General features: G+C 47.3%; 1 protein-coding gene across 7 annotated transcripts in view; it reads right to left on the minus strand.

Moving 5' to 3' along the window:
* Positions 1-1,759: 1,759 nt before the first annotated feature.
* Positions 1,760-25,944, minus strand: part of FAM222B (family with sequence similarity 222 member B) — an 87,953-nt gene continuing 63,768 nt past the window's right edge. For 4 of the 7 annotated variants that reach the window (XM_008271021.5, XM_002718918.6, XM_051825414.3 and 1 more), the window contains exons 2-3: positions 12,291-12,412; positions 3,854-5,686 (exon numbers count right to left, since the gene is read on the minus strand). In XM_008271021.5, coding sequence (XP_008269243.1) covers positions 4,077-5,686; positions 12,291-12,372 — 1,692 coding nt within the window. In that variant the 5' untranslated portion in view covers positions 12,373-12,412 and the 3' untranslated portion in view covers positions 3,854-4,076. Of the gene's footprint in view, positions 3,555-3,853; positions 5,687-12,290; positions 12,413-25,944 lie in introns of those variants that run through there. The other 3 variants (XM_089317494.1, XM_089317495.1, XM_089317496.1) reach the window with 2 other exon arrangements.

A 25,944-nucleotide genomic window follows, 5' to 3' on the forward strand; every position in this document is an offset into this window, starting at 1 on the left:
AACCCAGGCACTCAGTATGGGAAGGGTGATGGCTTAATCACTAGGCCAAGTACCTGCCTTCCCCTTTTTACAATGCTCTTACTTGGGATTTTTCCATCTTTTTCATCCCTAGCTCTTCTGCTTTCTGTACATACATCAATCAGCTGAGAACCAAGAACTGAACTGGCTTATCAGTGATCCTTCTGCTGGTTTTGGGCAGGGTCTGGGCTGTTTTAAATGCCAGCAATCCCTAGAGGCTAGCATCCTCTATTTGGCAAGAGATTTGGGTCTGGGTCTTTACTCTTGCTTTTGGCAAGCTACTTAGCTACAACGGGGCAAATAACCCTCACAGGTAAAATGAATATTGCTCACTACCTAGACTGCAGTAACGATTAAATGAACCAGTCAGCATAAAGTGCTGTACTCCTCTCAGCTAGCCCTGAGAAGAGGCCCAGGGTATGGGAACTTCCCTAGTGAAGCAAAGTCCAAGGGCTGTAGTTCTTTCCTTCCACATCAAGGCTGAGATGAATTATTAGGTGACAGGACTGGCCATCAGCCAGCCAGCCTGGGACCATAGGGTCCTTGCTCTAGGGGAAGACATAGGGCCCTGACTGCCCACCTGAGAATGGAAATGTCCCCATCATACAATGATGCCCAGAAACTAGTAGGGAAAACCATGGGCCCCCACAGAGAGCAGGAGAAATGCCTTCAAGTAACAGGTGCAACCACCCTTCCAGCATCTCAATGGAGCTGGACAGCCTGGATAAAACTCCCCTGATCCTACAGGCTACGTGCATACAGAACACATGGTGCCGCCTCAAGTTGTGTGCAATGCAGTTCTAGTCAGCCCCATTCTCAGCCCACCTGGCAGGCCTGGCCCTCCATTCTGCTTTGCAGAACTCAGGGCAGTTTCTGCACCAAACTGTAAGCTGGACTCATCAAGCACCTACTTCGGCCCAAGAATCTGACTTGAGGGGAAGCTGGGCTCACCCCTCTACCCTCTAGTGCTGTGACCCCAGGCTGACCTCAGGCCTCATCTGACATAGGCAGGAGGTGGCTTCCTTCACAGGGTGGCATGAGGAACAAAGGTGGCAAAGCATTCTCACACATGGGCACCCCGCAGCGGAGGGCATGCTGAGGAGAGAAGAGTGAACTATCAGCACTCAGGAAGCCACCTGCTGACTCTTGCTACCCAGGGCCAGATTCCACCTTCCCTGAATCCCAGATTCTGTGGAATCTCTCCCACCACATCTTAGCTCAAACCCAATCAGCAGACAAGGAGGAGGGTAACTGAAGAAGAGAGCTCTTGGGGGTTCCCCCCTTGCTGACAAAAGAGGGGAATGCATGAGAAAATGAGTTTTCATGTTGCATATGAAATACTGCACATCTGTCAGAGGCACTCAGGATTCCAAAGCACTGGAGGTGGAAAAAGGGGGAGGCCTGTGGTTGTAGTCGGCTCATTAGCAAACTGGGTCCTCATTTCTCAGTGAGGCACTGAGTCCAAGTGGCAGGACCAGGAGAGGCAGCAAACCATACTTACCCATCAGTTCCACTGTGAGCTCCAGGCAGCACAGCGGGGCTCCCCCAGGCACTGACCGAACTGGAGCCCTGTGCCTGTACCCAACACAGAACCTAGCCTGGGACAGTGGACTGGGAAGGGCTCTTGACTAGGATGGTTACAGGGGCCCCTTAGAGAAATGAGGATGAGACGTGACAGAAATTGTTAGAAGAAAAATTACTCCAAACATTCACATGAAACGAATAGGACAAGGTCAAAAGGTGAGTTTTTTCTTTTTACTGGTTTGTAATAATCTTAAAAACCCCATCGCACCCATAAACCACCACAGGTGAGGTGAGAGAGATGGAGAATGAATGCTACAGTGTGTGGATAGAGTGGGGAATCCAGGTATCCCCAATGGGCAGTGTGGGATGGACGCAGGGAGTGTGGACAGGAGGCCCTGGCTTGGACCCTTATTGCTGGTTGGGGGTTGGCTGGCAGAGGGGCAGAGGGACTCAGGAACTAGGAAACATCTCACACCAAAGGCGAGGGCAGTTGGGGGCAGGGAGATCACAGTACATTTTTCCATGCAGACTAGGGGTGGGAGTTAGCTTCAGAGATTTGCACCCCTGCACAGGAAGAGATGGGTTTGAGGTTGTTTGAAAGCCCCAAGCCGGTGTCTGGTCCGATTTCCTAAAATGGCAGCTCACCTTTTGGGGAGAGGCGCTGGGGGGGGGGGGATCACAGCAATATCTGGTATGGAGATCAAGCACGGGTTCAGGGGAGACAGTGGTGCTCCTTGACTCAGAGAAGTAGGGATGGGCAGGGGGCCCTGGGTGAGACGGTGGCCAACACCTTGGCAGAGGCATTGTGCCAGAGGCTGCAGGTGCTTCTGTGGGCTTAGGGCAAGGAGGTACCAGTGACCACAGACGGCAAGAAAACAATAAGGAACAATAAATTAGGATTTCATGTTGCTATCATTTGGCATAACACAATCAGGCATTTTTTTCCCTTTTTTTGTTTTTAAATATAAGGCAACTTGCCAACATATAATTTAAAAACTGGTCTTCAGTCACACTGCTTCAGATCACTAGGCTTTCTGGCTAAAGAACAGTGGATAGAAAACACAACCCAGAATCTTAAATAAGAACATCAGTTCACATTCCCCAGAGACAAGAGGAACGGTAAGGGCTCACTTGGTTTAAAAAAAAAAAAAAAAAAGCCGAACTGTGCATCTTTAACAGAGATGGGTGCAAAAATTTACAATAAAACATAATCTAAATTTAGAGTTACAGAAAAGCGTTAAATTTCTAGTCAACTACGTGCCACCTGGGAATGAGACGTGTTGAGCATGGAGTGGGTGGATGAGAGTATGCGCTAAGAACAGGCAGGGGTGGGAGGGGCTGTGTCCAATAGAGGCCGGCCTCCAGCTGTTAGAACCATGCTCATTTGGTGAAGGAAAAATTCAAAGAGCTTAAGGCTTTGTGTTTTTTTTTTTTCTTTCTTTCTCCATTAAACTGAGGGGCTGCAAAGGGAGGTGACTAGAGAGCGAATGTACCTGTGGCCACTCATACACAATGCTACTCAAACCCACACTACATTCATACAGAAACATGACATTTAAAACTTACAGTGTAGAGCAATATTCTTAGCCAGTGTAGAGAGAACCAAATGTATTTTAACTTTTTTTTTTTTTTTGGTGTTTTTAATTCCAAACTCCAATGTGATCATCCCTCATCTACCTAATTCCTCAAGTAAGTGTAGGGTTTTTGTGTTTTTTTTTTTATTTTTATTTTTATTTTATTTTTTTGTTTCTTTGTTTTTTTGTTTTAGAGGGAGAAAGGAAGGGTAAGGGATGAGGGCAGCAGGTAAGTTAGGACAAAGGCAAGAGCAAGTTGGGCATGCACTTCTTGCCCACATCTGGAAAGGGGAGTCAGGGACCAAGACGTCAATATAAAGATAGACTTTCCCCCCATGTCTCAAGGCTATGGCCAAATACCTGCAGGATGCCCTTGTGGTCCAGCGTGGTGAGGAACAGCGTAGAGGCTCCGGGATCAATGTGGATACAAAACAAAGCCTTGAGGAATGGAAAGGAGCAGGGAGGAAGTAAATAATGGGTCAATTTTGATTTTAAGATCGTTGGGCAAATAAAGAATTCGCTTCCAGAGCACTTGGAAAGTCTGGCTTCTTAGTCCCAAAGAGACAGGGAGAGGCCTAGCTCAGGGGCCCGGGTACCTACGGCTATGTCACCTAGGGCCTTTCCCTTAGCCTACACTTCAGTCCTAAGGAAAACAGAGAGGTTCGGGAAGATGGGAGGAGGTTGGTCAAAATGGTCAAGGTGAGGGGACAGGCAGGGAACAGAGAGAAAAATCAGGGTTTGTGGTTAGGTTCTAACATAAAAACAGAAAGTTGCCAGAGGGGAGGATGAGAGGACCCCTTTTCCGTCCTCAATTATATCCCACCAAATTCCCTTTCCCAGACATCTAGGAGTGATCACATTGGAGCAGTGAAACTTTGAAACTATCCAGTTATTTAAAAGTAAGACTAAACCTAGGAGGGTGATGTATGGTGTGTTGCTTGTAGAGGACACCGGGGCTTCCTATCTATACCCTGGGTGCTGAATATGAAGACTCCGACCATCTGTGGGATCAGGGGCTCGGCTGCCAGGGGCTCGCTGGGCCTTGCTCAGCATGGCCAGGCTCTGTTCTCGGAAGCAGGCCTGCTGGAAATCCCCGCTTAGGTAATCCACTGTTTGCATCAAGCTGTTCTGGCTTGCCACTGGCCCACCCCCAGTCCCTGCTCGGTAGTGGGCCCCAGAGGCTGCTGCTGCACAGTCGAGGGGTGCACCCGTGGGCTGCCCACTGTGGAATGGCATGGCGAGGTCCTGAGACCCCGAGCTGTCGCTATTGGGAGTGGGCAGAATGTTGTTCCACAGGGGTTGGAAATAGTGACCATTGGGGTAGGCCAGTGGGGCAGCCAGGCCGTTGACTGGTGGGGATGGGGTCGGCTTCTCCAGGGGTGGCTTCAGATGAAAGGACTGTGCCAGGCAGAGTTCCTGCGGGTAGGCAGGGGCCTTGCCCACAAAGCCAGGCCCTGCCAACTCGCGTCCTGCTGCATGCTTGCCTGTTAGGCCAGGGGCTGGTGTCCCACCAGCCTCGCTGCACATCTGTTGTAGGTGGGCCAGCTGGTGCTGGTTCCAGGCGACTGGCTTGAGGTCGCTAGTGTAGCCAGTGGGGGCTCGAGAGATGCCTGTGGGCAGGTTGACAGGGCCTGTGGTAGGCAATGCAGCTGTGGCCGCATGCGTGTGCTCCATGGGATTGACCACACATGAAGGCATTGGTGTGGGGACGCTGTGGGTCGACACCCGAGTGCTTGCATTGATGAGCAGACTGCGACTAATGGGGCTGGGGTTGGCGATCTGGCCCTCACACACTGAGGTAGTGCTGATGCCTGCCCTCGTCTGGCAAAACTGGTTGATCTGGTGCACGATGCTGCTCAGGTCCGGGGGCTGGCTGTGCTGCAGGGTGGCCGCCATCGAAAGGGGAATAGTTGAGGTAGACACGGTCACATTTGGGGGCGCATCTGAGTCTGGCATCTTCCGGCCTCCATGCAGCAAGGGGTTGGGGGGGTGCTGGAGACCCTGGTGAGCCAGGGCCTGAGGGTGAACCAAGCCCTGGGTTTGGGCCATGGGCTGAGGGTGGCCCAGACCCTGAGGCTGTTGGAGGCTCTGAGGGTGGGACAGTGCCTGGGGTGGTGGGATACCCTGAGGGTGCTGCAGCGTCTGGGGAGGGGCATGGGCCAGGGTCTGTGCATGCTGCAGGGCCTGCTGGCGGGCCAGAGCCTGGGCCTGGGGATGAGCTAAAGTGCTGGGTGCCACAGTAGCATAGGGTGCCACTGGGGGGTTCATGATGGCCTCAGGGAGCAATCGGGCTCGGGTGCCGTCAAAGTCCTTGAGTATGCTTTTGGCTGGCACTTTGACAATGGCAAGCAGGCCTGCCTTGGTGGCAGCCTGAGTCGGGTAGGGGCTGTAGCGCTGGGCTGATGTGTCGAGGCCGTTCACAGTACGACGAACGTGTTTCCGCTGGGGAACCTTCACACTGTTGGGGAAGATTTTTATAGTCAGTGGGTTGTTTGCGACCTTCTTAGCATACGCGTCCAATTCGGCTGGGGTAGGATAGTGAGCAGTTCTCATTTTCTGTGTAGTGTCCCCTAGAGAGAGAGAAGGGGAAGGAGAGCAAAGAGGGAGAGGGAGCTCATCAGTGCCAAGCCAACCAGCCCACCTAGATTCCCTGCCGAGGGCCTGTGGCAGGGTGTGGGGGAAGAGCTATGTTGTCATTGGTGGCCTTCATTCTAGATGCAGCCTCGGTCACCACAACAAGCACTGCTAAAGCTGAGGAAGCCCTCACAGCACGCCAGGCCTGTGGCAAGTAGGCGAGGGGCTATCTTAACGAATCCTCCTATTGCTTTAGGAGGCAAATAGCATCATGATTCCCGTTTACAAGTAGAGAAAGTAAAGATCAGAATAGCAAAGCAACTTTCAAAGTTCCACATCACAGCCAGAACATGCTAGTTCTCACAGCAGTAACCAAGAGTTCTTCTTCCGCTACAGAGAACTGCAGGGCCTGGAACTCTAAGTTCCCACCTGCCCATGCTGGTCTGGGATCTAAAGGTTCCACAGCAGGGGTGGGGAATATTCAGCCCATGGGGCCATATAAAGCCCACAGAATCATTTGGTCTAGTCCCAGGGCAAGGAACTACAGGCAGGACTCGAAATTCAATAAATCCACAGCAGGCTAATTTTTAAGCTGATAATTTTGTGTGGCCCACAAAAAATCCAAATGGCCCTGTTGAAAAAAGTTTCCCCACCCCTGTTCTAAGCAGAGCTGCCTGTCAGGGCCCTTGGTGGCCACTCAGGTCCTTTCCTATGATGCTCTAAAAGCAAGGACAGCCAGAGTGACTTCTCAGCTGCAGAGGCCAAAGAGGCATCAGCTTTCCCCTGTGCCCTGGCAGCTGGAGTACCAGGCCTGTTGGGGGGGGTGGTGGTATCAATCTTGGCACAGTAGACAGGAAGCTTCCTTTTCAGGAGCACAGGAATAAGCTGCCAACGTCTCTCCCCCGTCCCTATGTCACAAGTTCACTTTTGTTTACAGTTGATTCTATGCTTGACTGGGCAAAGATCAAAAGGCTCTATTTATTTGCTAGTGGAGGATGATAACAAATGACAGGACAGCGGGAATTAAGAAAAAGGATTCAGAGCATTTTAAGTCCCGAGAGCCAAAAATAGTCTGTATTTGGTCCATGTCAGCTGTCACTTTCCAAAAAGAAAGAGGAAAACCTGCCTTCCTCTAGAGGCTGCGGAAATACCCACTCACTGTGCCTCATTAATGTTAACAGTCTCTTTGTTCCCATCTCCGGTTGCCTCCCATCAGGGGGCTCCAGCGGATGTTGGGCTTCCAGTCAAAAAGGAAAATGTTCTGAGAACAAGAGCTCTTTAAGGATGTCTGGCTCCTGCAAGGGGTCTCTGCTTGGCTCTCTCCCTCTCTCTCGGAGGGAGTATAGACAAAAGGTGCTTAATAAATGCTTGCTGAATGAGTAAGTACACAGACTGCCCAAAGCAGAAGGAGAGTGGCTTGGCTGGGAGCCCAGGCTGTTAGCTGACTTCCCTCCCTACTTCCTTCCCTTGCAGAGGGCAGCCAGGACAGATCAAGGACAAACCCCACTCTGAATGCCCAGCTTGTGGCCTCTGCTGGCCTTGGCCCAAAGGAGACTCCATTCAAAGTCACATCACTGAGCATCAACTCAGAAGCAGGCTAGTGAGTGTGTTAGAAGGAAAAGGGCACAGCTGCCTGTGTTTGGTGACATTGCTGGTTAGCCGGTAGCAACTGCTTAGAAATTGCTACTCCTGGAAGGAGGAAAAGAATGCTCAAGTCCAAGAGGGCCAGAGAGATTCTGTCCTATGCTTAAAATGGCAGACCTGAGCAAAAAGGGTATATGTAGACAGAGACAGTCAAAGTACTAGTCCAACATATTTACAGGTCTGCTTTATTTATTGAGTAGAGAATAGACACTCATACACAAAGGAAATGTTTGTGAAATGCCCTGCCTCCAATGACAGTTGATGAATAGAGCAGCTAAATACAGGAACCAGAATGAAAGGAAACTAAGAATAGGGAGGAGGGACACTGGCTTCAGTATCTACACTGAGGAATGACCTCTAGAATGAGATAAACTATTGAACAAGACAGAGGCCAAATTCTGGAACAGCAGCACATACCAGACTTAAACCCAACTCTTTAAAAAAACCACAAACACAAACATTTTCCTCAACACTGTTATCACAGCCCCACATGGGCACCCTGACACCACAGCTTCATAAACAACTTACTTAAGTTTCTTGTACCAATGGTGTCATTCACAAACAAGACAGAACAGAGACTAGGAAATCTGTGCTTACAAAAAGTTAGAGAGGGGCCAGCACTGTGGTGCAGCAGGTTAAACCACCACCTGCAACATCAGCATCCTACATGGGTGTCAGTTCAAGTCCTGGCTGTTCCACTTCCCATTCAGTTCCCTGCTAATGCGCATGGGAAAGCAGTAAAAGATGGCACAAGTCCTTGGGCCCCTGCACCCAAGAAGCCAGGAGCTTCTTCCGGGTCTCCCATCTGGGTGCAGGGACCCGAAGACTTGGGCTGTCTTCTGCTGCTTTCCCTGGAGCATCAGCAGGGAGCAGCCAGCTCCTGGCTTCGGCCTGGCTCAGCCCAGGCCAGTATGGCCGTTTGAGAAATGAACCATCATGAAGATCTCTTTGTCTCTCCTCCTCTCTGCCTTTCAAATAAATAAAAATAAATCTTTTTTAAAAGAAGAAAACAAAAATCTATATTCAAAGTTTCATCATCTGTCTACTATCATGCCTCAATCGTTCCTCATTTACCAACAGGGCAGTACCTGCCCTCCTACATCACAGAATAACTATGTTCAAGAGATTCAGTAAACTGAAAAATGCTTTATGAACAGGAATCATGACTGTCAGTCATTATTCAAGGACAGCAGGTATGGCTAATTGTGCCCACAGACAGGCAAAGCAACCTGATCAAGGAAAGCTCAACTGTAGGACTTCCTGGCCATGAGCCTGGGAGTTAAAATGTAGCAGAGCGGCTGGTGCTGTGTTGAGCAGGTTAAGGCCCTGGCCTGAATTGCCAGCATCTCATATGGGCACCGGTTCTAGTCCTGGCTGCTCCTCTTCCGATCCAGCTCTCTGCTAAGGCCTGGGAAAGGCAGTAGAAGATGGCCTGAGTCCTTGGGCCCCTGCACCCACGTGGGAGACCCAGAAGAAGCTCCTGGCTCCGGATCGGCGTAGCTCCGACCGTTGCGGCCATCTGGGGAATGAACCAGCGAATGGAAGACCTCTCTCTCTCTGTCTCTACCTCTCTCTGTAACTCTTTCAAATTTTAAAAAAAAAACTTAAAAAAAAAAAAATAGCAGAAAGCACAGCTAGTCTATCCCAGGCACTGGAGGGGGAAAAAAATCTGCCTGAATCTAGCTTTCCCCACACTAGTCCCTCTGTTTATCCTTCTATGTTGAAGGTCAGAGATACAGGTGGCACATGGGAATTGGCTGTGGGTGCAGAGGCACAGGTAGTGTGTTTCAAACATAGGCTTGGGACTCTGATTTGAGTGGCAAATTCTAGCCCAATCAATCAATGGTCATGTGACAAACCTTCTACAATTCATTTTTAAAATGTTTTATTTCAGAATAGTTTTAAACTTAGAAAACAAAAATTGTAGAGTTGAACAAAGAGTTCTCATGTGTCCTACAACCAGCTCCCCCTTAATGCTTCATTCTTAAAAAGAAGGCTGACCCTCCCATACCACTGAGGAATGAATGCGAACACATGTAAAAACATTCAATACAGGGCAGACACTCAACGAACACTAGCTATTATTTCTGTGAGTTTACCCAGTCACTGGGACTATTTGCCTTTTCCATGACCCTCCACTAGGGGGCAGATGGGCATGCAAAGAAGCAGTAAAAGGAAATTTTGGTGTTTGCTCCAAGACCCCCAAGACTCTGAAGGATGTCAAAGGTGTCATCTCAAAGATAGTTTGAGGACCAAAGCCTTTTGATCATCTCAGTACATAATTCTTGGTCACTACTATATACCTGAATCTGAGCTGGGGAACAAATAGAAGCTTGGGGTTAAGAAAAAAATTTCAAAATCACACTTCTGAGGCATTCAGAGAAGATGGGTCAGAGGAAAAACAAAAATTGTAAAATGACTGAGGACTCTCTAAGCAAGTAACATCATAGATCATACAATGTAGACAAGCTCCAGTAGGGAATCCATGAGTTCCAACTGTAGCCTCTATCAAGTACAGGACCCACTCAAAGCCAAGATGTGCCAGCCTGCCCTATGGCAATTCCCATCTCCTGATCCTTGGTCCATCTCTCCCTACTGAGAGCTGACTCTTAACACATAAAGCATATTTGGCCATAAATACCTGGGCACCATCTCATTCTACAAGATACCAAGATCTGTGTTTCCAGCAACTTGGACCTGAGGACAAGGGACAGGGAAAGGCTGAACAGCACAGCCACAACGCTGTTTTTAAGTGCTCGTGGGCCTGAAGTCTGAGCAGCTCCTTGGTTGCTGGTTCCCCAAGAAAACAGCTTAGGGTCCATCTCACCTTAACTGTAAATGTTTAATAACAGCTGTGAGTCACATGACAGGCTTTTTTCTCTCTTTCCCATTTTAGTGGAGAGAAGAAAGCAGAAAAGCTTAAAAATACCATGAACTTCTCTAGCCTGCAAAAGTTCGGGTGTATTTCAGGATAGCAATGATAACTGGAGGAGATCAAACACACTGTCCCTTTCCTGGACATGTGGGCCTGAAACCACCTTGGTTCTTGAATCCAGATCTGGGGACAGTAGTTGGCACAGGTTCTTTGGTGGGTGTTTTGGGAAGAAGGAAGTAGAGACCTAATGTCAGCACCAAGATAAAGCTGCCAGTTTGCCTTTCCTTCCTTTGACATCACAGCTGTCTCTGGTGACTCTGTCAGACTGTGTTAAGGGAACCAGAAGAAAGAAACTGAGTTTATCTTTGTCATCTTACTGAATGCTTCCCTCTCTGGCTCGCTGAGTCCCTAGGAGCTCAGAAGTAGGCACAATGCAGTTAGCACGCTGATTTGGTTGGCCAGGGAACACATACAACTTCGTCATACACTCATCATCTACCACGAGGAAGGCTGGTTGAGAAAGCTGTATAGCAGAGCTTGCCTGCAGCTCCATGAGTTGGAAGCAAGACTGTCACCTTCAACTTTGTCATTGCAAAGTCAGACTCATCAGGCAAATCCAGAGCTAGCCGTGCTCTAAGTCTTGAATTCCCTCAGAGAAATGAAGAGGCCAGACCATTTTTAACCGCTGATGACGACCTCACAGAACAGGAGTCAGGACATATGTCACGTCCAGCTGCTCTGTGTTTTGATAAGAAGTTTTACACAGCTACACACATTTGTTTACATATGTCTTTGCTCCACAATGGCAGAACTGAGTAGAAACAACAGAGAACATATGGCCTACAAAACTAAGAATATATGCTATCCAGAACCTACAGAAAAAACTTGCTAACCCATCATAGAGGATTCAGGCAGGCAGGTGCTGAAGCTGAAGCGCCCTTTCCTACTGAAGGGAAGCCTGGCTCTTACTGATTTCCCCCTTTTTGCTCTCAAAGGAAGGCCTATTTCAAATTCAGGGCTATTTTTACACATACAGATACTATCCATGGTAATGAACCAGGAATAGAAATCTTTTTCGTTGCCTATCATGTAATACAGGGTTAGAAGGCAGCAACGTGGGAAAATACAAAGTATAATGCTTAATTCCAGGCAGTTAAGACAGAAATCATAGACAGTTTTCAATGACTCAATTTCGTAGGAAGTATATTCACAAGAAAATGCCAGAGACACAGAGCCCAGCCTGTCTGAGGGCAAAAGCTCCTTTACTTGTGAACTGAAGTCACATTGGCTCAGAAGGCAGCCAGCGAAGACATAGGAAACTGTTTCCATGGTATAGTGGACCCCAAGCTCAGAACAACACAACTGTGTAGTTTATTTCAGAGATACAGTAAATAATCTGGACTGTGAATTTTCCATGGTATAGTGGACCCCAAGCTCAGAACAACACAACTGTGTAGTTTATTTCAGAGATACAGTAAATAATCTGGACTGTGAATTTTCATTCCATTCCTCATAAGGCTCCTTATAACTATTGCTGGGAATTGTAGCATTTAAAAAGATCTCTGGGTTCCATGCTGTGGCTTAGCATGTTAAGCCACTGCCTTCAGCACCAGTATCCCTTATGGGCACTGATTCGATTCCCTGCTGCTCCATTTCCAATCCAGCTCCCTGCTAATGCACCTGGGAAAGCAGCTGGCTCAAGTGCCTGGGCTCCTGCCACCCATGTGGGAGACCCAGAATAAGCTCCTGGATACTTTGACCTGGCCCAAATCTGGCCATGGCAGCCATTTGGGGAGTGAACGAGCGGATGGAAAATTCTCTCTGTCACTCTGCATTTCAAATAAAATAGGTACATAAATAATTTTAAAAAAGAGGATCTCTGATGGATCAGAAAAGGGTCTCTCATATTGCTGACTAGTAGAAACTTTGCAGTTGCTTTCATGCTGTCTCTGGTAAATTATACCACAGAGGTACCAAAATTCAAGGTCAATGTACCATTGGCTTCCAAAACAGCCAAAACATATAACAAAGCAAAGGATCAACACAGATTTTTCCTCGGAATCCAGATAACTATTACTTACATTTCTGAAGTCCAGTGTTCATCTGCGTGTGAGAAGGAAGCTGAAAGGACAGGTCACCTGGCCCTGGTAGACAGGCTAGCATGGCAGATCAGCATCAACACAAGAAGGGGCAGTGGCTCACACTGGAACGAATACAAAAACAAGGTCATGGAACACAAGGCAGTTCATTCAAGGAAGATATGATACGAGCAGCACAGGCCCAGGTTTAGATAGATAAGCAATTTAATTAGCAGCACGTTGGTTCAAATACATCTACATCTTTATCTGTAGCAACAATTTGTTACCAACTATTACTATGATTCAGTGATATTTTGGTTAGCACAGATGTGTAGGTTTGAGAAATAAAAACTGGAAAAATACATATTGACAAAACAACTGGAAAATGCAGGTACACTATAAGGTCTCAGTGTTCCCGAAGAGAACTGGCCCTCTTATGGACTGGTTCAGTCCATTTACTGCCCTGGATGGAGGCCAGAGCAGTCAGACATTTCCAGAGGTAGGACCCTATGCTGGTTTTTGTTGTTGTTGGCTTTTATTTTCTTTATTTGAAAGGCAGAGGGAAGGGAAAGAGAGATACAGACATCCCAGGAAATCTCTTATTTGCTGGTTCACTCTCTAAATGCCTGCAACAGTCAGGGCTGGGCCAGGCTGAGCCAGGAACCAGGAACATAGCCCAAGTCTCTCATCTAAGTGGCAGGAACTTACACACTTCAGCCAATACCTGCTGCCGCCTAAGGTGCACATTAGCAGTAAGTTGGAATTGGAAGCAGTCAGAATAGGAATATAGGTACTCCAATATGTGATGCAGGTATCTCAAGTGACATTTTTTTGTTGTTAAGGATTTATTTATTTATTTGAAAGAGCTACACAGAGAGAGAAGGAGAGGCAGAGAGAAAGAGAGAGGTCTTCCATCCGTTGGTTCACTCCCCAATTGGCTGCAATGGCTGGAGCTGTGCTGATCCGAAGCCAGGAGCCAGGAACTTCTTCCGAGTCTTCCCATGTGGGTGGCAGGGGCCCAAGGACTTGGGCCATCTTCCACCGATTTCCCAGGCCATAGCAGAGAGCTGGATCAGAAGTGGAACAGCCGGGTCTTGAATTGGGATCCATATGGGATGCCAGCACTACAGGAAGTGGCTTTACCAGCTAGGCCACAGCACCGGCTCCCCCAAGTGTTATCTTAATCACTCTGCCAAACACTCAACCCTGATCTCACTTTTTAAAAACATTTTTGAGAGAGATAGACAGATATCTTTTACGTACTGTTTTATTCCCCAAATACCCACAAGGCTGGGATTCCACCAGGCAGAAACTGGGAGCTATGAACTTAATCCAGGTTTCCCATATTGGTGGCAGGGACCCAAGTACTTCACCCACCATCTGTTGTCTCCCAGGGTACACATTAGCAGCAAGATGGAATCAGGAGTAGAGATGGGACTCAAACCCAAACACTCTGATATGGGATGAGGGCCAACCAATAGGCATCTTAATAACCAGGTCAAAGGCCTTGATTGAACTCATTAAAAGGCAAAAGGAACAAAATCTATAAGACACAATTAATCCCTATTAAAAGCAAATTCTACTTAGAAATTTGGAGGGACTCACCTTTCCTACTCGCTTATCTCATCACTGAACTTCCTGGAAAGCCCCCCCACCCACATATACAGCCCAAGAAAAAGACAGGGAGAGAGGGAGGGAATGTGAGTGGGACAGACAGAGGGAAAGAGGAAAGCGAGAAAGAAAATAGAAGGAAAAGAAAAAAAAAAAAACAAAACTTCCAGAGCAAAACAAGGAGGTGATGGGCTGCTAGCAGCCCTCTTTGGACAGGTGATCCTGACATGTCAGATGGAATGGTTTCATCAGTGATGTTTACCAACACACATCTGTACAGTTCAAGAAAGCAGACTCTGAAGTGGCCTTCTGTAGCAAAGCAAGTCCAGAAAACAATGCAAGATCTTTGTGTCCCCAAAACAGGCTTTTCTCAAACAAGTAGAATGCTGCAAAATACATAAAACTTCCTTTCCCAAATTGCTAAACCCAGAAACCAAGGTGGCATTTTTTAACTTCAGATCACAATAAAAAATTAATCAGGGAAAATACTGAATGTTAAACAAAGACCACAAAACCTCTTTATTTCTCCTAGACAGCTCTTTCAGGTCTCTGAAACTACCTTGTCAGGCTGAGTATCAGAGAGCTCCAGCTTGCAAGACCAGGTACCTGAATAGATACTTTGTAAAAGTGACTGCTGAAACTGTATCTAAGATAGCAACCACAGAAAGAATTGAGGATTGAGTATCTCAACAAGAATAGAGTTGCCCAAGAGTTCTGGCACAGATTCAGTTTCTTTAGGTCTCTGACAGGTGGGATAACAGAGTGAACATAGTGTGCCAAACCTCTGTCCTCCGGAAATAAAAAGTCTGCTGCAGTCAAATGACACAGGTACTATTTATAATCCCTTCCCTTGTAAATGTTCCTTTCTCTTCTTCTTCTTCAAAGATTTATCTATTTATTTATTTATTTGAAAGGCAGAGTTACAGAGAGAGAGCAAGGTCTTCCATCCATTGGTTCACTCCCCAAATGGCCACAATGGCCGGAGCTCTACAGATCCAAAGCCAGGAGCCAAGAACTTCCTCCAGGTCTCCAATATGGGTGCAGGGACCCAACAACTTGGGACTTCTTCTACTGTTTTCCCAGGCCACAGCAGAGAGCTGAATTAAAAGTGGAGCAGGCCAGCGCCACGGCTCAATAGGCTAATCCTCTGCCTGCGGCACCGGCACACCGGGTTCTAGTCCCAGTCGGGGCGCCGGATTCTGTCCCGGTTACCCCTCTTCCAGTCTAGCTCTCTGCTGTGGCCAGGGAGTGCAGTGGAGGATGGCCCAGGTGCTTGGGCCCTGCACCCGCATGGGAGACCAGAGAAGCACCGGGCCCCTGGCTTCAGATCAGTGCGGTGCACTGGCCGCAGCGGCCTTTGGAGGGTGAACCAACGGTAAAGGAAGACCTTTCTGTCTGTCTCTCTCTCTCACTGTCCACTCTGCCTGTCAAAAACAAACAAACAAAAAAGTGGAGCAGCCAGGACCGGAACCAGCGCCCATATGGGATGCTGGCACTGCAGACAGTAGCTTTACCTACTACATCACAGGGTCGCCCCCCACTTTTTAAAGATTTATTTATAAATGTTCATTTCTGTTTAGTAACCTCCCATTATGGTCCTAACATATGGCTGAGGGCATATGGCAAGGAAAGGATGGAATTAATACCTACAGTCATGTGCCACACAATAATGTGTGTGTGTGTGTGTGTGTGTGTGTGTTTAAGATTTATTTATTTGAAGGTCAGAAAAAGAGAGAAAAAGAGAGGCAGAGACAGAGAGAGGTCTTCCATCTGCTGGTTTGCTCCCCAATTGGCTACAACAGCTGGAGCTGTGCTGATCCAAAGCCAGGAGCCAAGAGCTTCTTCCAGGTCTCCCACTACTCGGGTGCAGGGGCCCAAGGCATTGAGCCACCCTTCACTGCTTTCCCAGGTCATAGCAGAGAGCTGGATCAGAAGTGGGGCAGCCAGGACTTGAACCGGTGCCCATAAGGGATGCTGGCACTGCAGGCAGTGGCTTTCCCTGCTACACCACAGTGCCGGCCCCTATACGATAATGTTTTGATCAACTATGGATTACATATACAACGGCGGTCCCATAAGATTATAATACAACTGAAAAAATTTTTGTCTAAAATTTTTATTGTTGCTTTTCCATATCTAGATATGTTTAGATATACAAATACCTACTACTGTATTACAACTGCCTACAGTGTTCAGGATAGAACACAGTGTACAAGTTTGTGGCCTGGGAGCATAGCCTAAGTGTGTAGTAGGCCGTATCATCTAGGTTTGTGTAAGTGCACTCTGATTTTTGCACCATGACAAAACTGTCTATCAACATATTCTCTGAACATAGGCCTGCTGTGCAGTTACCATGATAGTGCTGAAGGCTAACACTGCAAAATGGGTTGTATGAGGAGCTTTAGCGACATGTTCTCATTTGGGTCTCCCAACCTTCCTGGGAGATAATGATGTACTTCACTTGTCATCATCTCCAGCCTGGATTACTACAATTCCTTCTAAGTGGTCTCCCTGTTCTATCCCTGCCTGCCTCTATGCAATCTATTCTCTATTCAGCAGCCAGAGCAGCTCGAAAATCTAGGGCCTTCCCATCTCAGAATAAAACACAAAATCTGAACATGGACCCCAAGGTCCTCCATGATCTGTTGCCTCTATCACTTCATCTTGTAACTTGCCCTGTCTCCTCTTCCTGACTCAGCTTCCAGTCACAGTTTCCTTGTAGCTCCTTCAACCAAACACACTGCTCCTCAGGGCTGTGCACTCATCATTCCCTGTAAAATATATTACTGGGGCCAGCATGATGGCACAGTGGGTTAATCTGCCACCTGCAGCACCAGTATCCCACATGGGTGCTGGTTTGAGTCCCAGCTGCTGTATTTCCAATCCAGCTCCTGCTAATGTGCCTGGGAAAGCAGCAGAGTATGGCCCAAGTGCTTGGGCACATGCCACACACATGTGAGACCCAGAAGAAGCCTCTAGCTCCTGCTTCAGACTGGCCCAGCCCCAGCCATTGCCACCATTTGGGGAGTAAACCAGGGGTTGGAGAACCTCTTTCTCTCCCTGTCTCTGTAACTCTGCCTTTCAAATAAATTAAGTAGATAGACAGATATTCCTGCCCCTGATTTCTGATGGTCTTTCCAATTCCTTCACTTCATTCACACTGCTGCTTGGATGTCACTTCCTAAGAGGGTTACCTTGACTCCTCCCCCCCATTTAAAATAGCAGCTTTCCTTTCCTCACTCTACCACCAGCATTACCAGCTGTCTATGTCTATCTCTCTTTATTCCTTTAGCACATTTTAAACTCTTGAGACACTTGGCACATTTCTGTTCATTATTATATCTAGAAAGCATCTAGGAAAGTGCCTAACACTTAGTAGGCTTTTCTTTAAAAAACTGACTGAGGCCCAGTGCCGTGGTGCAGTAGGTTAATCCTCAGCCTGTGGTGCTGGCATCCCATATGGGCACTGGTTCCAGTCCTGGCTGCCCCTCTTCTCATCCAGCTTTCTGCTGTGGCCTGGGAAGGCAGTGGAGGATGGCCCAAGTGCTTGGGCACCTGTACCCTCGTGGGAGGCCGGAAGGAGGCACCTGGCTTCTGGCTTTGGATCAGTGCAACGCCAGCCATTGCGGCCATCTGGGGAGTGAACCAACGGATGGAAGACCTTTCTCTCCATCTCTCCCTCTCACTGTCTGTAACTCTACCTCTCAAATAAATAAAATCTTTAAAAAAATTTGACTGCATAAGCAGTATATTAATTGCTTGAGTTTTGTCATTTAATCTATATGTCATCAATCTGTTAGTGACGGCAGAGTCCAGGATGGAAACCCATGACTGACTGTCTCCAAAGTCTGTACACACTACTCTCCAACTCCAGGCTGTGTCGGTTTCAATTTTTATTTGAGCAGTGATGAACTGATGTTCCCTAGCTACTAACAGTTTCATCTTGGTCTTTTGAAAAGGAAGACATATAAAACAGAGATGAGTTCAAAGATAGATAGGATATAGAGAACCTTATAAAAACAACAGAAAAGTCAGATATTACATAAGACAGTGCTTTTTTGGACTCTGCAGTCTGCTTCATCATATACTACAGAACCCCTGGAGTATTACTTTTCATGATTTTGGAAGGTAATATACATCTATATGAAAAACCAAGGAAGGAAAGCTAGAGCACAATTACAATCCTATTTTCACCTTTAAAATATGTCTGTGTTGAGGACAGCATTGTGGCACAGTGGGTTAAGCTGCCACCTGTGACGCCGGCATCCCATATAGGCACCAGTTCCAGTCACAGTTGCTTCATTTCCGATCCAGCTCCCTAATGGCCCTCGGAAAGCAGTGGAAGATGGCCCATTCCTGGGCCCCTGCACCCATATAGAAGACCCAAATGAAGCTCCTGGCTTTGGCCTGGCCCAGCCCTAGCTGTTGCCATTATTTAGGGAATAAACAGTGAGTGGATGGAAGATCCCTTTCTGTCACTTTGCCTTTTGAATAAATAAGCTTTAAAAATAAAAATCACATCTTGCTGGGCCAGGGAAAGTACGGAATGGACTTAAGACTATGGTAAGATCACAAAGGTTGTAATAAACAGAAAGAAGCAACCTTCCTCCAAAAAACAATCAGGAAAACAGACATGTCCGTATCAAGCACTCTTTGGAAGCCTAGCAGCATTGAATGCAGGTCTTTTATTTAAAAACTTCAAACCACCCACACATTTTGACTACCATCTGCTTTTTCTTAAATGTAAATTCCAATGTAATTTTATAGCTGATATTCGCACAATTAGACCCAGAAAATCAACACTAGCACTCTCTTCTTAAAGGGCTTCAAAAATTCAAACCCTAAATCTAACAAATCCGAACAGAACACACTCATAAGCTGAAGCAGGCCAAGTGAGCTGCAGACATCACAGAGAAAGACACAAAGAACTCCTTGGCAGGGCCTCTCTGTGAGCTCTGTCAGCTTTTCCACCACCGGCTGGTAGACTAGGGCTGCTACCTGCTGGACGGGGGGGGACTGCTATATCCCAGGGAGCACAGGACTAAAATGTTCAAATTCTCCTGGGACATCTGCACAAGTACCAGCATTCCCCAGACTACTCTAATTAAGGAACAAACCCTTTTACCCACTGGGAAAATTCAAGGGCACTTTCATCTCTGCTCCCCCAGGGGTTGCCTCTGTCTAAAGCCTACTGGAGGTTTTACTGGAGTTGTGATGTCACACACTACTTTCTTGGATCTGATAAAGCACCATCTGTGCCTCAGGGTAGGTCCCTGCTGGTAGGACACCCTGGCTGCATTTGTACTGCTTGTCCTTACTTAGGCGGAAGACCATCATATGGTAGGCAGAGGAAGAGGAAGAAGTGTTTTTTCCTGGGAAAAGATAAAGTGCTGTCAAAGGAATTTTTCCTTGGGAGATGGAGGGTGATCTCTAGAAGCTTACTTCCAACAGTCTTGCACCTCACAATCTGTGCCTTCAGTAATTCCTTATCAGTTTTATCCTGCTTTCCTTAACCTGTTTCAACTTCCACCTTCAAAAAGAATTCCACCCCGCCCCAAAAACATCCAGGTTGACTAGCTCACCTTTTCATTCATGCTGAGTTCAAGATCTTAAAAGTATCATCCATGAACTTTAAGATTTTTTTCTTTTTAATTTGAGAGGCAGATAGAATGAACACACTCCCATCTGTTGGTTTACTCCCCTAGCCCAAAATGTTAGGAGCCTGGAAATCAACCCATGTCTGCCACACAGATGCAAGAACCCCATTATCTGAGTCATCACTGCTGTCTATTAGCAAGTGCTTTAGTAGGAAGCTAGCTAGAGTCAGGAGCCAAGTATCAAATTTAAGTATTCCAATATGGGATGCTGGCATGCCCTTTTTTTGGGGAGGGAAGGTAAGGATTTTTTTTTCTTTTTTTCTTTTCTTTTTTTTTTTTTTTTGACAGGCAGAGTGGACAGTGAGAGAGAGAGACAGAGAGAAAGGTCTTCCTTTTGCCGTTGGTTCACCCTCCAATGGCCGCCGCGGCCGGCACGCTGCGGCCGGCGCACCGCGCTGATCTGGTGGCAGGAGCCAGGAGCCAGGTGCTTTTCCTGGTCTCCCATGGGGTGCAGGGCCCAAGCACCTGGGCCATCCTCCACTGCACTCCCGGGCCACAGCAGAGAGCTGGCCTGGAAGAGGGGCAACCAGGACAGAATCCGGCGTCCCAACCGGGACTAGAACCCGGTGTGCCGGCGCCGCTAGGCGGAGGATTAGCCTAGTGAGCCACGGCGCTGGCCGGAAGGTAAAGATTTTACTTTTAGGCCAGCGCCGTGGCTCATTAAGCTAATCTTCCACCTGCGGCACCAGTACTCTGGGTTCTAGTCCTGGTTGGGGCACCAGATTCTGTCCCGGTTGCTCCTCTTCCAGTCCAGCTCTCTGCTGTGGCCTGGGAGGCAGTAGAGGATGGCCCAAGTACTTAGGCTCTGCACCCACATGGGAGACCAGGAGGAAGCACCTGGCTCCTGGCTTCAGATCGGCGCAGCGTGCCGGCCGTGGTGGCCATTTGGGGAGTGAACCAACGGAAGGAAGACCTTTCTCTCTCTAACTCTGCCTGTCAAAAAAAAAAAGGTTTTACTTTTATTTATTTGAAAGGCAGTCAGAGAGAGATAAGGGGAAGGAAGGGGAGAGAGAGATCTTCCATCTATTAGTTCACTCCCCAAATGGCTGCAACAGTGAGGACTGGGCCAGGCTGAAGCCAAGAGCCAAGAGCCTCCTGCGGGTCTCCCAAGTGGGTGGCTGGGGCCCAAGCACCTAGGACATCCTCTGCTGCCTTCCCAGGCGCATGAGCAGGGAGGCACATAGGAAGTAGAACCAGGACATCAAACAGCACTCATATGGGATGCTAGCACTGCAGAAGTGGCTTAACCCACGGCACCACAGCACCATCCCCATCCTAACTGTTAAGTTAGGCAGGGCATTCCATACATAGGTTAAGACACTCCTTGGGACTTCCACATTATGGATTAGAATGCCTGGATTTGACTCTCAGCTCCACTTCACCGTGTAGTTTCCTGCAAATGCATACCCTGAGAGAAAGCAGGTAATGGCTCAAGCTACTGAGTCCTCGCAAACCACATGAGAGACCCAGATTGAGTTCCTGAGTTGCTGGTTTTGGTCTGGCTAGACCCAACTACTGTTGGCATTTGGGGAGTGAACTAGTAAATAGAAGATCTATCTCTCTGCCTTTCAAAAAAGTAAAATTATAAAAGCCCGTTTAAAAAACAACAACAAAGGAAAAGCTCCCGTTACTACCCACTTTAATTAAAGAATAAAACTGAGAGGAGTCCCATCTCTGAGACATCAGAAAGAGAATGAAAATGTTACACTCACTGTTATTTGACTCTGATTTATAAAATATGTCTAACATGGAGCCGGTGCTGTGGAGTAGCAGGTAAAGCAGTCACCTGCAGTGCCAGCATCCCATATGGGCGCTGGTTCGAGTCCTGGCTGCTCCACTTTCGATCCAGTTCTCTGCTATGGCCTGGGAAAGCAGATGTCCCGAGTCCTTGGGCCCCCTGCACCCGCGTTGGAAACTCGGAAGAAGTTCCTGGCTCCTGGCTTTGGATCAGCATAGTTCCGGCTGTTGCAGCCGACTGGAGAGTGAACCAGCAGATGGAAGATTCTCATTCTCTCTCTCTCTCCCTCTCTCCCTCCCTCCCTCCCTCTCCTTCTCTCTCTGTGTAACTCTTTCAATAAATAAACCTGTAAAAAAAATACATCTAACAGTGAAAATTCTGAGTACATGTATCTTACGATATAAGATTAATACAGAAACTGCATTAATTACGAGTGATTATAAGAGATAGCATTGTAGCATAGCGAGTAAGCCATCTGCAATGCCAACATCCCATATGGACACTGGTTCAAGTCCTGGCAGCTGATAAAGCTCCCTGCTAATAGTTAAGAAAATCAGCAGGAAGATAGCCTAAGTGCTTAGGCCCCTGCCACCCACATAGGAAACTCTGATGAAGCTCTGGCTCCTGTCTCTGACCTGGCACAGTCTTGCACTTGGGCCAACCTCCACTGCCTTCCTGGGCCACAGCGGAGAGCTGGACTGGAAGAGGGGTAACCAGGACAGAATCTGGCGCCCCGATCTGGACTAGAACCCGGTGTGTCGGCGCTGCAAGGTAGAGGATTAGCCTATTGAGCCGCGGTGCCGGCCTAAATATTTTCTTAAAAAAAAAAAAAAAAAAAAAAAAAAAGTACCACTATCTCTGATTAAGTCTTCTTATTCATTAGCCAAAGGCTTATTTAAAGAGAGAAAAGTTCACCCTACTGAGCCCAGTGCTGTGGCACAGTGGGTTAAGCCACTGCCTGCAGTGCCTGCATCCCACATGGATGGAAGATCTCTCTCTTCATTCTTACTCTACCTTTCAAATAAATCAATCTTAAAAAGCTTACTACCGGCCGGCGCCTCGGCTCACTAGGCTAGTCCTCCACTTGCGGTGCCGGCACACTGGGTTCTAGTCCCGGTCGGGGCGCCGGATTCTGTCCCGGTTGCCCCTCTTCCAGGCCAGCTCTCTGCTGTGGCCCGGGAGTGCAGTGGAGGATGGCCCAAGTGCTTGGGCCCTGCACCCCATGGGAGACCAGGAGAAGCACCTGGCTCCTGCCATAGGCTCAGCGCGGTGCGCCGACCACAGCGTGCCGGCCGCGGCGGCCATTGGAGGGTGAACCAATGGCAAAGGAAGACCTTTCTCTCTGTCTCTCTCACTGTCCACTCTGCCTGTCAAAAAAAAAAAAAAAAAAAAAAAAAGCTTACTACCTCCTGTTCCTCTACCTCTGGGGTCCAACAAATGTAGCTTAAAATTTAGAGAGAAAAATCAAAACACTGCTCTAGGGATAATAAATGGCAAAGATGACAAAAATTACAAGTCTATCAAACCAGACTCTGCAAAATTAGTTATTTGTTACAATGAAAGGATCTACTCAACAAGCAATTTTGTCAACCCAACTTCCAACTGAACCTTACTTTGCACTATCTTCTCAACCTGAATAACATTGTCATTGCCAAAAAACTTCCTTCTTTTCTATCTTTATTATTTTTAAAGATTTTATTTATTTATTAAAACATGAATTTATGTGAAAGGCAGAGTTAGAGAGATCTTCCATCTATTGGTTCATTCCCTAGGTGGCCACAGCAGCCAAGGCTGTGCCAGATTGAAGACAGGACCTTCTTCCAGGACTCCCATGTGAATGGCAGGGGCCTAAGCATTTGTGTCATCTTTTGCTACTTTCACAGGTACATTAGCAGGAACTGAAGCAGTGGAGCAGCAGAGCAGCCTGAACTCAAACTGGCACCCATATGGGATGCCGTTGTTACAGGCAGCGGTTTTATCCACTATACCACAATGCCAGCCCATCTTCTTTAACCCAATGGGGAATTAAAGTCACTTTCAACTGTGACCTCACAACAGGATAGAAGAAAGGAGGGGACAAAGATGGTTGTTTACTCTAGATTTACTTTGTTCAGGTCTCCAAATCAATCTGCTACATATATCTTTGTGCTGCTGAACATAGGAGGCTCAAGGGATTTGCAAAGTTCTGGAAGGCAGGTGCATTTGGCACAGCAGTTAAGGCACCACTTGGGATGCCTACATGCAATATCAGAGTGCTTGGGTATGAGTCCTGTCTCTGCTTCTGATTCTAGCTTCCTGCTAATGTATATCCTGGGAGGTGGCAGGTGATGACTTGGATACCTGCCACCCACATGGGAGACCCAGACTGAGCCTCGGCTCTGGGTTTCAGTCAGGCCCAGCACTGGCTTTTGCACTCACAGGAAGGAAGACAACAGGTTCTCATCCTGTTTCCCATGTCCATCCTGGTCCACAAAGGCACTTTTTATCACTACTTTCTGTGCCAAGAATGCTCTTTCTTGACTTTACTCATTTTTTAAAACTCATTTTCAATCTGGAGCTTTGTCTCAAATTCTTTGCTGTAGAGGTATCAGGAAAGTAGTCTCTGTCTCTGGACATTCAAACCTTTCAACCTGACTGCTAACTTCCTAAGATCAGAGTCTATTTCATTTATCATTCCAGGTTACAGGATCAGGAGTAGCATTATTCTCATAATGGATGTTTAATAAATACAACTTGGCTCTCATTCCTTAGTGATACTCACAATCTTTAATCTCAGGCTCTAGAATTTATTTAAACCTATATCCTTGAAGCACATGAATAATACAAGTACTTACTAGTGTCTATGTGCATGTGTGTATGAATGCCTGTACAGACACCTTCACTCTGGGTATAAGAGGAGATAAAAATGCCTGCATACTTTATAAAAAGCCTCAGTACTACTTCTGTACTGTGTTAAAAAAGAATCATTTCACTTCCCGACTTTCATCCCTATTAAGTAAAAATCAGTGTTATTAAAAATGTGTATATAGAGGTTGTGTTTGTTGCAGGCAGCTAATTGTAGAATTTGCAATTTTTCATTAAGTTATGTAATAGCTTTGAGTTTCAAAAGCCCTATCAGGTTTGGGTCACTATAACTTAAGCTGAATGGACCACCTTAGAAAGATACAGCGACCTTGAATCTAATCGTATTCATATTCTCAAGCAGAAGTGTCAGACTGGGTAGAATTTAGTTCTTAAGAGCCGGCGCCGTGGCTCAATAGGCTAATCCTCCACCTTGCGGCGCCGGCACACCGGGTTCTAGTCCCGGTTGGGGCGCCGGATTCTGTCCCGGTTGCCCCTCTTCCAGGCCAGCTCTCTGCTATGGCCAGGAGTGCAGTGGAGGATGGCCCAGGTGCTTGGGCCCTGCACCCCATGGGAGACCAGGAAAAGCACCTGGCTCCTGGCTCCTGCCAGGATCAGCGCGGTGCGCCGGCTGCAGCGGCGGCCATTGGAGGGTGAACCAACGGCAAAAGGAAGACCTTTCTCTCCCTGTCTCTCTCTCTCTCACTGTCCACTCTGCCTGTCAAAAAAAAAAAAAAAAAAAAAAGAATTTAGTTCTTAAGTACCTGGGTCTCTGACCAGAGATACAATGAGAGCAACAAGAGATCAGGATTATTCTAACAAACATTTAAAGAACAGATACCAGGGCTGATGTTGTGGCATAGCAAGTAAAGCTGCTGCCTCCAGCACTGCAATCCTATACAGGTGCTGGTTTGTGTACCAGCTGCTCCATTTCCGATCCAGCTCCCTGTTAATGTCCTGGGAAAAGCAGCAGAAGATAGCCCAAGTGCTTGGGCCACTGCCACCCACGTGGGAAACCTGGAAGAAGCTCCTGCCTCCTGGTTCCTGGATGTTGTGGCCATCTGGGGAGTGAACAGGCAGAAGGAAGACCTCTTTATCCCTTCCTGTAACTCTGCTTTCCAAACAAATAAATAAAAAGAAAAAAGAAAACCATTCAAATTAGCTTCTATTCCTTGAACATAAAACTTAACAGAGCCAGGAAGTAACAGAAAAAACTGGGGCATAAGGCCAAGTTGCATTTGGAAAAGAAATTTTCAAAAGAGAAAATCCACATGTAGATAAATGTCCACTGAAGGCCAAGATGCCTCAAGAAACCTGGGTTAATTAGAGGTATATGGGGGTCAGTGATGTGGCACAGCAGGTTAAGCCACTATTTGCAACAATGGCATCCTCTATGAGCACTGGTTCGAATCATGGCTGCTCTACTTCCCATCCAGCCCTCTGTTAATGTGCCTGTAAAAGCAGCAGAAGATGGCCCAAGGGCTTTGGCCCCTGCCACCTACCTACATGGGAGACCTGAATGGAGTTTCAGGCTCCCGGCTTGGGCTTGGCCCAGTCTCAGCCATTGCAGCCATTTGAGGAGTGAACCAGTGGTCCTTCCCCCTCTCTTTGTAATTCTGCTTTTCAAATAAATAAATGTAAAAAAAGGGGAGGGGAGGAACACCACCAGCAGCATATCCTGAAGCAGTAAGCCAAGACTGTGTAAGCAAACTGCTTGAGTTTTTTTTTTTCCCCAAAGTAGTTAGTTTTATTTCCCTTTTTATTTTTTCTTTTTTGGACAGGCAGAGTTAGACAGTGAGAGAGAGACAGA

The sequence above is a fragment of the Oryctolagus cuniculus genome, chromosome 17 (assembly GCF_051225735.1).
Source record: "Oryctolagus cuniculus isolate XC-2025 breed Fujian yellow rabbit chromosome 17, ASM5122573v1, whole genome shotgun sequence".
Taxonomy (NCBI): Eukaryota; Metazoa; Chordata; class Mammalia; order Lagomorpha; family Leporidae; genus Oryctolagus; species Oryctolagus cuniculus.